At 54.2% G+C, this 14,950-nt stretch overlaps 1 protein-coding gene across 1 annotated transcript in view; it reads right to left on the bottom strand.

The window, feature by feature from the left end:
• URB1 (URB1 ribosome biogenesis homolog) overlaps window positions 1-14,950 on the bottom strand; it is a 74,405-nt gene that overhangs the window by 20,264 nt on the left and 39,191 nt on the right. Inside the window, exons 21-29 of the mRNA XM_061134408.1 lie at window positions 14,438-14,617; window positions 12,202-13,060; window positions 11,183-11,384; window positions 10,336-10,519; window positions 7,016-7,074; window positions 5,305-5,498; window positions 2,972-3,082; window positions 2,366-2,429; window positions 160-331 (exon numbers count right to left, since the gene is read on the bottom strand). Coding sequence (XP_060990391.1) covers window positions 160-331; window positions 2,366-2,429; window positions 2,972-3,082; window positions 5,305-5,498; window positions 7,016-7,074; window positions 10,336-10,519; window positions 11,183-11,384; window positions 12,202-13,060; window positions 14,438-14,617 — 2,025 coding nt within the window. The remainder of the gene's footprint in view (window positions 1-159; window positions 332-2,365; window positions 2,430-2,971; window positions 3,083-5,304; window positions 5,499-7,015; window positions 7,075-10,335; window positions 10,520-11,182; window positions 11,385-12,201; window positions 13,061-14,437; window positions 14,618-14,950) is intronic.

Below are 14,950 nucleotides of genomic sequence, written 5' to 3'. Positions count from 1 at the left end.
CAGCTGATGAAGCCAGCTGATGGGTACATGGGTTCTGTCTCTATACCTTTGCATATGCTTCGAGTTTTACTTATAAAAAGTGAACAAATCACAAGCAAAACAGGGCTCCTATTTTACAGCGGCTAAAGCCGGATGGCTCCGCCCCAGGGCCCACCGCACCTCGGGGGGCAGCAGCCTCCGGTTCTGGGGGAAGTGGAGGATGGTCTTCATCATGCGGTCTTGATCCAGCAGGCGGAGGATGTCCCCAACACTCGGCTGTTGCCATAGCGACTTGCCCAGGCTCCGACACGTCTTCTGATGCTCCACGGCCGCTGGGCCCCACAGCAGCACCCTAGAGCCGGTGGTCACAGAGGTGATGATGGTGATGATGGTGGAGACCCCTGTAGGCAGCTTTGTTGGGCAGTGACATGCCAGGTGTAAGATGTTCTATCATTTAACACTCATCGTAACATAGTGGGAAGGCAGGGGTGATGGAGAGGCTGAGGACCATAAGGGTGAGGGTGACACTGCTGGGGATGACGGAGGCCAACACTTGTGGAGGGTCTGTGATGTGTCAGGCATGAGTCTAAGTCTGTGTATTAATCCACTTAAACTGCACAAGAATCCCGTAAGTGAAAATCGCTCAGTCATGTCCGACTCTTCGCAACTGTATAGTCCATGGAATTCTCCAGGCCAGAATTCTGGAGTTGGTAGCTGTTCCCTGCTCCAGGGGATCTTCCCAACCCAGGGATCAAACCAGGTCTCCCGCATTGCAGGCAGATTCTTTACCAGCTGAACCACCAGGGAAGTCCAAGAATACTGGAGTGGGTAGCCTATCCCTTCTCCAGCGGGTCTTCCCCACTCAGGAATCGAACCAGGGTCTCCTGCCTTGCAGAAGGATTCTTTACCAACTGAGCTATGAGAGAAGCCCAAGAATCCCATGAGGAAGGTACTATTATCATCCACATTGGGGGAAAAGAGACACAGAGAAGATCTGGGAAGTTGGCCAGCTGGTCCCCTGCCCAGCTGGTAAGTGGCAGAGTGGGATTTCAAATCTGGAGAGCCTGGGCTGGACATAGCAGCAAAATCGTGGCGGTTCGATGATGCTCTACTTATATAAACCCATCCCCGTTCCCACATGGCCGTGAGTGGACCAGGTCCGCTCACATAGCCTGTAAACCACCCCCAACTCTAGGGTCCCCCATCTCCACTTTTCACACCACCGGTCACGATGGGAACTGCCCAGTGAGGTCACCTTGCCTTCCTCCTGGAAAGGGACCAAACCCATCTGCACTGGGCTGGGTTGGGGGGGGGTGCGGGGGTGGGGCACCCTTGTGAACTCCGTGAGCCCTGAGAGGGGTTTTCTGATGCTGAGGTGGGGGTGGGTGGACGGCTTGCTCGTCACCCTGAGTGAAACCGCTCCTGGTTTCTCTCCTCTCCCTCACGTACCCAGGGGCTGTTTATTCCAGAAAGAATACAACTGATAAAGCACCAACTCCAAGGCTAGCAAGAGGGTGAGGCCATGGGGTGGGGGTAAGGAGAGAAAATGTTTATTCACAACCTGGGTGCTCAGAAGATGGAGAAAAGGGTGTTTTTTTTTTTTTTTTTTACTGTTTGTTGTCTTTTTCTTGGGGGGTGGACAGTGCGGGTGGTTAAGACATCTTTAATCTTAAAATAAAAAAAGTATTCTAGAAGGGAAATATTTTTTTCCCTTCCCTGCAGAGTTGTCCTGAACTATTTTTCTTGGCCCAGTCAGCTAACTTCCTGTCTCAGTACACAGAGCTCTTCCTTTGTACTGGGTCTCAAAGAGGAGACAAGAAACCAGGGCAGCGAAAGAGGACCTCAGACACTTCTGTGAGCAGCTGAGCCCCGGGCCCTGCGGAGCCGGCCCCAAAGCTGTGCTGGCCGAGGAGCAAGCAGCCCCTGGGACTCGGGAGAGACAGACACAGACAGACACAGAGAAAGACCGATAGAAAAGAGACAGACAGTGCACACGTGAGCACATGTGCATGGGGAGAGAGTGGAATAAACACCCCGCCAGCACGCCCCACTCCTCCTGCAAACCCACACCCAAGTCCCTCCCACCCAAAGGCCAGCACAAAGTGAAACGTTTTCAGAAAAATCTGCTAAATGACCCCTGAGCTGGGAGTAAATCTGAGGGTGGGCCTGTGACAGACACGCACAGTCGACCAGCAGGGCGCCCAGCACACACAGGCCTGGCAGTCGGGGACCGTCCTCACGGGCAGAGGGCAGAGCAGGCCCGCCGGCGCTGGGGTGCAAGTGGAGGGGTCCCCCACCCGTGTTCGCCCCCCGAGGCCGGCCCGGGCGTGTGGCGCCCCGTGCAGGGCCTTCGGGGTCCACTGCTCGCGTGGCCAGCAGCACCCACCTGAAGCTGATGAGGCTGTGGCTGTTCTGTTCGTACGCCCGCAGCAGCAGTAAGATCTTCTGGTCTGAAGTCAGAGAGGGTCAGCTTAGAAAGCTTGCTGGTGACACGCCTTGAGGCCTCCCATATAATCCTGGCCGCACCGGCTGGTGGCCATACCCCAGAGACATACCCCCTGGTCCCCGCGGCCCCAGGTCACACCACCCGGTCCTCACATTCCTGGGCCCCACCCCCTGGTCCCCACGGGCCCAGGTCACACTGCCCGCTCCCCACATTCCTGGGTCCCACTCCTGGGTCCCCGTGGGCTCAGGTCACACCGCCTGGTCCTCACATTCCTGGGTCCCATCCCGGGTCCCTGCAGGCCCAGGTCACACCGCCCGGTCCCCACATTCCTAGATCCCACCCCTGGTCCCCACACCCTCCTGGGTCCCACGCCCTGGTCCCCACACCCTCCGGGGTCCCACGCCCTGGTCCCCACACCCTCCGGGGTCCCACGCCCTGGTCCCCACACCCTCCGGGGTCCCACGCCCTGGTCCCCACACCCTCCGGGGTCCCACGCCCTGGTCCCCACACCCTCCGGGGTCCCACGCCCTGGTCCCCACAACTCACCCAGGATGCTGAGTGAGGCACCGTAGGCCCCAAGGAGCACCGCAAAGTGGCTGCTCGCGCAGACAGAGGGGCACAGCCGCACCACGCCCGCCATCAGGTCCACCAGCGCTTCTGGAAGAAAATGCCGCTGAGCTGCCCGCAGTGCGGGGCCGAGCAGGCGCAGAGTCCCCGCAGAGGAGGACGCGCTTCTGGGAACATAAATGCTGGAGACACCTTCTCTGGACAACACTGGGCTGAGAACTGCACCTAGTCCTTCCCTAAGTTTCCATTTTTTTTTTCCCAAATAAAAGTGCCTTGACAACCATCTCCCTTCCTTGGTCTTTGGTACCATCATCTCCTCAGTCTCCTCTCAAACTTTGAGCCAACAGATTTAAAAACCTAAACCTTTCTCTCCATGATTATGTTACCGAAATCTCTAGTATTTCCATTCTTGCCGGAAAAGGGGAACAGCCTTTCTACTTTTAGAAAAGGCAGAGGAACCAGAGATCAAATTGCCAACATCCACTGGATTTTCAAAAAAGCAAGACAGTTCCAGAAAAACATCTATTTCTGCTTTATTGACTATGCCAAAGCCTTCGACTGTGTGGAACACCAAAAACTGTGGAAAATTCTTAAAGAGATGGGAATACCAGACCACCTGACTCGTCTCCTGAGTAATCGATATGCAGGTAGGGAGGCAACAGTTAGAACTGGACATGGAACAACAGACTGGTTCCAAATAGGAAAAGGAGTACGTCACGGCTGTATATTGTCACCCTGCTTATTTAACTTAAATGCACAGTACATCATGAGAAACACTGGGCTGGAGGAAGCACAAGCTGGAATCAAGAATGCCAGGAGAAATATCAGTAACCTCAGATATGCAGATGACACCACCATTATGGCAGAAAGTGAAGAAGAACTAAAGAGCCTCTTGATGAAAGTGAAAGAGGAGAGTGAAAAAGTTGGCTTAAAGCTCAACATTCAGAAAACTAAGATCATGGCATCTGGTCCCATTGCTTCATGGCAAATAGATGGGGAACAATGGAAACAATGACAGACTTTTTTAGGCTCCAAAATCACTGCAGATGGTGATTGCAGCCATGAAATTAAAAGACACTTGCTCCCTGGAAGAAACGTAGACAGCATATTAAAAAGCAGAGACATTACTTTGCCAACAAAGGTCCGTCTAGTCAAGGCTATGGTTTTTTCCAGTCGTCATGTATGGATGTGAGTGTTGGACTGTGAAGAAAGCTGAGCACGAAAGATTTGATGCTTTTGAACTGTGGTGTTGGAGAAGACTCTTGAGAGTCCTTTGGACAGCAAGGAGATCCAACCAGCCTGATCCTAAAGGAAATCAGCCCTGAATATTCATTGGAAGGACTGATGCTGAAGCTGAAACTCCAATACTTTGGCCACCTGATGCAAAGAACTGCCTCACTGGAGAAGATCCTGATGCTGGGAAAAATTGAAGGTGGGAGGAGAAGAGGACGACAGAGGATGAGATGGTTGGATGGCATCACTGACTCAATGGACATGAGTTTGAGTAAACTCCGGGAGTTGGTGATGGACAGGGAGACCTGGTGTGCTGCAGTTCATGCGGTCACAAAGAGTTGGACACGACTGAGTGACTGAACTGAACGGAACTGACCGTACTAGGAACTTGGGTAATGGTTCTCTCCAATTCAACAGTTTATTACAATTGGCTCTGTAGCGATGCCTCGCAGTTTGGGGATGTCAGCTTGTCTCTAAACAACAGGGTGTGACTTCAGGGGGACAGGACCCTTCAGACCTCTGCCATCTCCCACAGCCTTCACCATGCAGAGTAGGCGTTCAGTGAACTAAAGAGGAAGGAGCCGAAGCCGGGGGCTGTGAGAGGCCCCGGCGGGGACCCAGCAACGGGGACCTTCAAACCCTTCACCCTTGATGAACGTTTCAGTCACCACATTCAGACATCTCACACAACTGAACAATTTCTCCCAGGTCAGACACCCCCTCCTAACTTTCTGTAACTCCCAGGTTTTAACACTCGCCCATGATATGGCAGAAGACCTTAAACCTGATTCCTATAAGCCAGAATAGGCTCTAAAAAGAGGTGTGCATTTGCTAAGTGACCTGAAGTCAGAGGAAACACTTCTAGAGCTTGAATCTGACAGAAACAAAGTGTCCCGCATCTCCTGCATTGGCAGGTGGATCTTTTACCCGGGGAGCCCACAGGAAATGTTCGGATACTGCCTGGGCAGCGCTTCCTCAGCTCTGGGGACACGGGGGCGCTAAGCTCCACTGCACAGCTAGCTTGGTGGAATTGGAAGAGGAACTGTGTGTCTGGGCTGGGGCGTGGGGCGGGGCGGCACCTCGCACGGGGCTGTCTGCGGGCTCCTCCTCTGCGGCCCGCAGCAAGGTGGGCAGGAACAGGGAGTGCTGGGTGAGCATCATGTGGACCACGGGGAGCTGTGTCAGCTGCGAGCACGTGGGGCTTTCCGGGGGGTACAAGAGCTGTATGGCGGCTCCGAGGGCTTCCAGAAACGCACGGTCCTGATAGCGAAACCTAGGAGGCAGGAACCAAGGGGGAAACGGCGTCACAACCTGTAAGAAACCTTTTTTGTTCAGCACTTTATTAAGGAGATCATCCCGCGTGCCTCAAAGCTGAGAAGTCTAGAGCGCAGAGTCATTCACCATCACCCTGACTACCCATCGCACACTGAGCCGGCACGCATCACAGGGAGCGCTTCTGAAAGCAAGGGCCGGACGGAGTTTGCGTCCCTTCTTGACGGTGCAAACGCCCAGTGAACTTCCTGCTGAGCTGAGCAGACTGAATAAAGATGATGCTCAGCCCACCTTCCACGGCAGCCTCCTTCCTTCCTTCCAGCTCCTCAAAACGCCCCTCTGACGGCTCAGAAGTTCTCATCTTAAATCCCTTCAGAACCAGTGAAGGAAATGCTAGCATCATGCTCTGGGAAAGAAAGTTTCGGTCATATGTGAATGTTGTTAAGAAGCCCTGGGCACTCCGTGAGCATTCTAGAGACACAGACTAACCAAAGACTCAAAGAAATGTCGTCAGGTCGTGAAGGCAATCTTCAGTTACCATTAACCTCTGACCTGCTTTCACTCATTTTCCTCTTAGTGTTTTTCCGTTTCAGATCGATGAATAATTAGAGAAATGAAAATTAGAGCCACAGTGAGACACTGTTTCATGACCACCTGAGTGCCAAAAAGAAAGTCTGACCGCATCAACTGCTGGTGAGGATGTGAGGACAAAATGGACTTCCGCTCTGTGTTAGGACAGCACGAAAACCTTGGGGAACAAATGGAAAAATCTAGTGAAGCTGAAGCCGTGCCCACACCAAGAGCCAGTGAGCGCCCCCTTGCCCAGAAAGATCTGGCACCTGGGCACAAGGAGGCAGGAGACACTCACTGTCAGGACGGGAGGGAGGAGGGAAGGAGAGAGGGGAGGCTCCGTCCATCAGCAGGGGACCAGCTAAATGAATGGGGCACAGTCAGAAGACAGAATGCCCCCGGGCAGTGGAAAGGAATGACCGGGATCATCTCCACCTACCGAGGGTCTCAACAGGGGTCACTCGAAAACTTCTGAGTGCACAAAAGGGACAGTAAATTGATTCTCTGTATACAATGTCAAACACAAAAAACACTGCGGTTTATTCTAGAGATATACTGACACGCAACCAAAGTGTTAAAAACACACACAGCGCCATGACAAAGCTCAGCCTCAGAAGAACGACACTTGGACGAGGGAGGGAAGAGTCCATGAGGACAGACCCAGAAAACTGTCAGCCTTTATTAGATCTGGCTGCTACTGTATCACTCTCTGCACACCTCTGGCTTTTAAAAAATATTTGGTTGTTTCAAGGCCGCTTCCCCCGCCCTTGTTAGAAGCAAACGTGTAACACGGGGCGGGTCGTCCCCCTCCCCAGCACTGTCTCATCTGCCCACTACGGGAGCAGCACCAGCCCCAGCACCTCCCTTCTGCAGTAACACTCCGACCGCACCCCAGCCAGGACACCCACTGCCCTCCTGAGCCGCACCAAGGAAACAAATTGGACTTACCTGAGTCCAGTCTTCACAAATTTCTGCCAATCACCAGGGTCAACTTCATTAAGCGAATTCTAGGAATAAAGTAAGTGAGAAATATGTGTAGAATATCTGAATTAATTTAAAATAGAGGACATGGGATTTAAACTACAGCCCTTCAGTAACTATAGAATATAGTTACTGAAGCAATTCGCAAAAGCAAGCAGTCCTTTTTTCCTTTGATTTTTTTAAATTGTTATTTCCACTAGTAGTTCTGTCATTTTACTAGATAACTATGGTCACCAATGACCGAAAGGAGATTCCCGAACAGTCCTGTAACTTCCCCTTTGTCCACCATTCCGAACAGCACTGACTGATTGGCAACACACACACGGGTGTAGCCACATGTGACTGCTTAAACACAAGAGTGAACATCCACCAAGGGCAAGACCACTGCGCCCTAACAGCCTGTCATAGGTCCACAGTCCCTGCCGTGGAGACAGGCTCCGAACAGGCTCTGTTATGTTACATCAGAAGACTGGCTGCTCTGGGGGGTAAGGGGACAGACCAGGAAAAAGCACGAGAGAGCTTTCTGGAATGATGACAGTCCTGGGTAGGACTCTGGGGCACAGGGGTGCGTACTTGCCAACAGTAAGCTACACACTTACGATCTTATATTGCACAAGATGAAAGTCACACTTCGATTACAAGTAAAGGTCTACTGGGGATGCTACTGAGAGTGGGGTAGCTGTGCGTGTGTGGGGGTGGGGGCACCCAGGAACTCTGCACTTCCTGTTCAGTGGTGCTGTGAACCTAAATCTGCTCTAAAAACTTTTAGTCTGTTAAAAAGGGGTGGGGGGGAACAGCAAAGCCTGGGGGAGGGAGGGAGGCGTGCCCGAGAACACAAATCTCTACAACAGCACCGCCCTGCACCCCCGCCTCCCGAGCTCGGCTCTTTCCAGGTCTCGGGACTGTTCCTCCTCGCCCCTAGTTCTGCCGTGTTGGGTTCCTATGTGTCGTAAGTTCACAGTCCTATAACACAACGCAGTAAGTCTGAAATGCAGGTTATAAACTCCAATACCTTGGCCACCTGATGTGAAGAGCTGACTCACTGGAAAAACCCTGATGCTGAGAAACACTGAAGGCAGGAGGAGAAGGGAACAACAGACGATGAGATGGTTGGATGGCGTCACCAACTCAGTGGACATGAGTTTGAGTAAATTCCGGGAGTTGGTGATGGACAAGGAGGCCTGGCGTGCTGCCATCCATGGGGTCACAAAGAGTTGGACACGACTGAACTGAACCGAACTGAAAGTCCCTTAACAGAACTGCTCAGGCACTGCACCATGATCCACAACCTATGAATGTATTTATCACACTTAAAACCTTCCACCTGGGACTCTTCTCCTGAGGATTCCTTTTGAAGTCTTAGGTTTATCGGTGACACACCAGTCATAGGCTCTACAACTTTTAACACAACTTTACACCATTCAGTTCAGTCGATCAGTCGTGTCCGACTCTTTGTGACCCCGTGGACTGTAGCACACCAGGCCTCCCTGTCCATCACCAACTCCCAGAGTTTACTCAAACTCATGTCCATCGAGCTGGTGATGCCATCCAAACATCTCATCCTCTGTTGTCCCCCTCTCCTCCTGCCTTCAATCTTTCCCAGCATCAGGGTCTTTTCCAGTGACTCAGTTCTTCGCATCAGGTGGCCAAAGTATTGGAGCTTCAGCTTCAGCATCAGTCCTTCCAATGAATATTCAGGACTGATTTCCTTTAGGATGGACTGGTTGGATCTCCTTGCAGTCCAAGGGACTCTCAAGAGTCTTCTCCAACACCACAGTTCAAAAGCATCAATTCTTTGGCACTCAGATTTCTTTATAGTCCAACTCTCACATCCATACATGACTACTGGAAAAACCATAGTCTCGACTAGACGGACCTTTGTTTACACCATGCATTGAGGAAAAACTCACGCACTAGCCTTCGGGATGTTAATTATTTCTGTGCAAAAATCTAACACTAACAATGACAGAGAGTGAAGGCCTGAAACAGCTAAATAGTTCCAAATTTTATGAAAACTCTAAACTCACAAAGCCAGGTGGCTCACTGAACCCAAAGCACTGAGAACCTGAAGAAAATTACACTAAGGCATATCGTCATCAAATTGTTTAAGCCGTGTAAGGGAAAAAACATCCTCGAAGAAGCTGGGGGGCAAAGCTGTCATGTACAGAGAAACACGGGTAAGAAGGTGAGGTCTCTGGACTTCCCTGATGGTCCAGTGGTTAAGAATCCGTCCGTTGCTGCAGGGATCACAGGCTCAATCCCTGGTCTGGGGAGATACACGCGCTGCAAGGCCGGAGCACCTCAGCGACCGAGCCTGCAAGTCAAGACTCCTGAGCCCTCGAGCCGACGCTCTGCAACAAGAGCAGCCGCTGCGGCAAGGAGCTCGTGACCCGAGACTAGAGAGCGGCCCCCACTCACCGCCATGACAGAAAAAACCTGTGCGCAGCAACAAAGACCCAGCGCAGCCAATAAATAATTCACTTTTTTAAACGAGAGGCTTCTCGTCAGAAATAACACACACCAGAAGACAGTAAAGCAATGCCTTTAAAATGCCTAGAAAAACTAAAAACTGTTAACCTGGAACCTTGTACCCAGTGAAACTCTTCCTAACTCATTTTGAGGCCACTATTGTGCTGGGTTGCTCAGTCGTGCCCAACTCTTTGCGACCCCGTGGACCGTAGCCTGCCAGGCTCCTCTGTCCATGGGGATTCTCCAGGCAAAAATACTGGAGTGGGTTGCTAGGCCCTCCTCCAGGGGCTCTTCCCAACCCAGGGATTGAACCCAGGTCTCCAGCACTGCAGGCCGCTATTAGCTGATCTGAAAGCTAGACAAGAATGTTACAAGAAAATAAAATTTTAAGCTTATACCCTTCATGGACAGATACACAAAAATTCTTAATAAAATATCAGCAAATCAAACCTAAGAGTACATATAAATGGTAATATATCATGACTAAGTTTAACTTAGGAATGCAAGGTTGGTTTAATGTTAAAAAAGCAATTAATATAATTCATCTTATTAACAGTCTAACACAAAACCAGATAGCCATCTCAGGAGGTACAACAAAAAAGCATTTTGACAAATCTCTACATCCATTTCTGACAAAAGATGGCTCATCATTTCAGAATTTGCTGTCTACCTGTCCTTCGCCTCTGAGACATGGCCCCTCTTATTCCCTGCTAGGTCAAACTCATGCCCCCAGCTTAAATGTATCTGTAAACCTCGGTTTGTCTATCTGCCTCCTTTCCTTGTGAATCTAACCAGGGTCTCTAATAAGAGACACCTACCAACAGTTCGTTTAACCTCAGCAGCATTTGCCTCTCCTGATCCTGGGTACCATCCTCCTGCTGGCCGCCACTGAAGGATGCAATCAGCCACTGCACACAGGCCTTTAGTAGAGTCTTTCTCCAGGCTTGCAGCTCTTCTGCCGACCCTTCCAGGATGGCTGAGATGGCGTCAGCCACGACCCAGCTGCAGCAGGAGACAAAAGTCCAGAGTTCGAGGCTTTCAGTATAACCCAACATCACAACGGGCCACAGAAGACAAACACCCTGAGTCCCGGTCCCTACAACTAACTCCCCAAGCTCAGAAATCAGAGGCTTCACCTGCCCCTTACTCAAACTTCAGAGGTGTATCAGAACTTTATACGAGGAAAAACACTACTAACCCACTAGAAAAAGGATATATTGCCCAGACTCTGTCTAATCAGGCTATCTCACCCTCAGCACTATTGACATGTGGGGCCAGATAATTCTTTCTCTCTTTGGTGGGGAGGGCCTATCCTATGCATTACAGGATATGTAGCTGTACCTTTGACCTCTACCCTCTGGAAGCCAAAAGCTAAACTCCCCAGTCCCATATCGTGACAATAAAAAAATATCAGACATTGCCAACTGTCCCCTGGAGTGGGCAAAATCACCCCGATAGAGGACCACGGCTCTAAGGGACTCAGAACCACCCACTTATCGACATGGACTCGCTCCAGCCAGGATGCTGTTAAGACGGGTTCTCGGAGGAACTGTCTCCTCATGGCTGACACAACCGCAGGGCAGCAATCATCACGGTTTCGTAAGTACCACAGGGAAGGGGAAGCTGGGACGGGAAGGGCCATCAGACCGGTCTGAGCTTTCATACCTCGTGTGACTGGCTGGAGTCTGCAGCAAGCTGGGCAAGCGGTCCATGAGGGCACGGAGGTCCTTGGCTCTGGCAAACAGGACCAGCTGGGCCAGGATCTGCTGTGGCAGCCCGGACTCTGGAAGCCCGTCGGCACTGAGAAGCCTGGTCTGCAGTGGCGTCCACAGGGCCTTCCTCAAGACAGGAATGACAGCAGACGAAGCTGGGGCGGAGACGAACGGGAGAGGGGGTCAGACGCCACAGCCTTGCGGCCTGGGCGAGGTCACACTGGGGGCTCGAGATGGGACCCTGGCAAGTTCTGATGCCATGGAAATTGACAAATGCTGCACATCAGTCTCCCCTGAGAGCCGGATGTTAAAACGTTCAGCAGCACGCCACTGGCCACCTGTCACCACTCAACCCTCGCAGGGACTGTTCAGCCCTGTGGGCCCCAGCTCGAAGGTCATGACGAGATGGTGAGCACCCAAGTCCTGAACTCACTCGGGAACAGGAGAGGGGCAGGGAGAACCGCAGGCCGTACGAGTGGGGGGCCTCTTACTTTGTAAGAACGTTTTTTGTCATCGATGATACCACGCTGCGCAGCTCAGAGGCAGAGCAGTGAGCGAAACGCTGTTCATACATACTGATAAAAAGGGATTAAACCGGGGTGACCAGGAAGTGCCTGAATCTGAGACCCGATGGGGGAGGAGAGCGAACCGGGCTCTGCTGAATGGCTCCGCCCAGCAGGCTCAACCAATGTGCTGGACGGTGGGGAAAGGGGCAAAGGACCGTGACCCAAGCAATTCCCTCTCCCCCTAGTGAGACCCAGACGGAGCTGCTCCTTCCTTGGCCCCCAGTGACCACAGCCACTGCCCCAGCTTCCCCTGGGTAACTCGGAGTCGACTCGGGACCTGGGGCGGACACCAGGGGAAACAGAGCTAAATCAAACCCTGGAACGTGATGCTCCAGGGCTAAGGATGGACACATGGGGAGGAAGGGACATGGCCCTCCCGGCGGCCCCCAGCCGCCCCTTCCCGTACCTTCTGCGGGGCGTGTGAAGCGTCCTTGCGTCCTGCCCTGCATGTACACGTGGACGATGGGGAGGAAGTCGTCCGGGGCCTCCCGCAGGCGGAGTCCGGAGCCAGCCTGCCGGCTCCAGCGCTCGAAGCGCAGCTGGTGGGGCCAGCTGTGCTGCAGGAGCAGGGCGGCCACAGCCAGGGCAGCCGGCGTCCGCCGCTCCAGGCAGTCATCGAGCAGAGTCAGCCCGACCACGGGGACCAGCGCTGGCTCTCTCTGCAGAGCCCCGAGGAGCACGGCATCCAGCTCGGCCACGGCCAGCGTGGGCAGCAGAGCCGCCAGGCCCCGCGCGTACTCAGAGGCCCAGAGGAGCTCCCCGCTCAGCGGCTGCTCCTGGGCGCGGCCGCTCAGCAGCTGGACCAGGGTCCTCCCGAGGGCGGTCAGTGGTCTCTCCTTCCGGGGGGGCTGGGTGGGTCGCTGGGTCGCCAGGCGGGCCTCAGGCAGGCTCAGCAGGGCCAGGGTGACCTCCCGGAGCGGGGCGTCCTCCATGTAGGGGTGCAGCCCCCGCAGCGCCTCGAGCGGAGGGAGGAGGGTCTTCGGCGTCGGCGTGGCCAACCCGGCCCTTGGGCTGCGCAGCTCGCGGAGGATGCTCTGAGTGACGGCCTCCGAGTACCTGGCCAGCAGCCCCAGCTGACCGAGGCTCCGCAGGGCCGGGGCACTGGCCACCAGCAGCGGAAGGATCCCTGAGCTGAGGCTGGCCGCCAGGAGCTTCACGAGGACCGGGCTGAGGGCATGCGGTGGGAGGGCCTGCCGCTCCAGGGCCAGGAACCAGCCCTCCAGCGTGGGGTGTCTGAGGATGGCCACCAGCACCTCCTCCAGCGTCTGGAACACAGTTACAGGGCAGAGGCCTCAGCGACCGCCCCACCAGCGGCTGCCCTCGAGCAGGACGGACCGCGGAGGGCAGCTTTCCTCAGCCACCCCCGGCCTCAAGCTCGAGCTCCCCTGACCACAGCACCCCGACCCAGACCCACTCAGAGCTGTGACCCCACTGGAATGCACCCCCTCCCCTCGGGGACCAAGGGGCCTGGACTGTAACTCAGGTGGTGTCCCTCTGCCCGAGACCAGCAGGAATCTGATGAATGGAGGCTGAATGAAGTAACTGCAGAGAAACTGCTCTCCACGGTCACCCAGGCCGGCCCGGGCCACGCAGAAACGCCGAAATGCGATTACCACCCATCGTCTCCTGGTTTCTCCCTAGCAGCCCTGCCCTCCTAAATTAATCTGGGCAAGGGACGCAGGTACCACCTGATCACAGGGGCAGGGTGGCCTCTGCTGAGAAGAGATTCTGTGGCTGAGGGAGGCGGGCAGGGCTTACACGGGCCAGAACTGAAGGTGAGCCTGCGTCCACTCTCAGAAGGAGACCAGGCTCTCAGGGAACAAACTCTGACCCCAAGACGGGTTGAAACCACGGAGCACGCTCTGCTGCGTCAGGGAGGGTCTGATTCAGCCCTGCTGACACGGTTCACAGCCAAGGAGGCCACCCAGTCCCTGGGGACAGAAACCTATTTTTCTCCTTATTTACTCTTTAGAGAAGGGAAGAGGAGCCTATGAACTTGCCATCTGAGCTTTCCCAAGTGAAAGCAGAAAAGCGCAGATTAGGAGTGCTGTGCCTGACGACTGGCTAACAGGTGGCCCTGCGCCCCCGCCCCCACCCCCACCCCAAAGCCCCCGCGGAGACCAAAGCGAGGGTGCCTGACATCTGACTCTGAAACGAGGAGCACGCCTGCTTCCTGAACCCAGTACAACATCTCAAATGGCAAAGGGTGCGAAAGACTTGGTTGGGCCTTAGGTAAACAGCTGATTGCCGAGCCAGCAACAAGAGAAAGAGGCTCACTCTTCTCGGGCAGAGTGGTCGCTGGAAGTGCCCACGATGGAGGGCTGCATCCCTGCACAGCCTTTACTCAATATAGGCCGCAACCCTTTACAAGGAAAAGATGCAGGCTGAGTTCTCAGGATGCTTGGGGCGCAAAGTGGGAGGGAAAAGTGTTCGCAGAAGGGGAGTGTGAGCAGCCAAAGTGAACGTGCTTCTCTCGGGGTGGGGGTGGGGGTGGTGTTTAGTATCTCCTCTAGTGGCCTCGGCTTTTCCCTGCTTCCCTGCAGTGAACAGGTACTAGCTTCCAACCAGAAATGGAGGGAAAACCAGTGTCTGTAACCTCCCAGGAGAAGGCCAACAGGAAGGGGGAAGAAGAGCGGCCATACCTTGTCACTGGCCAGCTCCAGCGAGGCCACGGACTCCATGTCCACAAAGAGGTCAGACTCGGCCTGGGCGGCCTGGCACTTCTGCTGGTTCTGGGCATCCAGCTGCTGGCAGTGGATGACCAGGCGCCGGAGGAGATCCAGGAGCAGCTGCAGCAGAAGCGGCCCCGCACTCCGGCCCAGCTGTGAGGCAAGACACACGACCCTCAGGCCTGGAAGGGCCGACAGTCACTGCCATGTCCCCTGGGGCAGAGCGGGCGGTGCTGCCAGAAACCAGGATCAAAGAGGGAGCCGGGGCTCAAACGGCAACACTGACAACATCAAAGTCACGTCTCAACAGGACGGGTGTGTTCAGCCACTCAGTCGTGCCCGACTCCTTGAGACCCCCTGGACTGTGGCCCGCCAGGCTCCTCTGTCCTGGGATTCTCCAGGCAAGAGTACTGGAGTGGGCTGCCATGACCTCCTCCAAGGGATCTTCCCGACCCAGGGATCAAATCTGCATCTCCTGCATTGGCA

This window comes from Dama dama, chromosome 31, assembly GCF_033118175.1.
Source record: "Dama dama isolate Ldn47 chromosome 31, ASM3311817v1, whole genome shotgun sequence".
Taxonomy (NCBI): Eukaryota; Metazoa; Chordata; class Mammalia; order Artiodactyla; family Cervidae; genus Dama; species Dama dama.
Note: the sequence above shows the minus strand (reverse complement) of the source record. Positions and strands in the feature narration are given on the sequence as shown.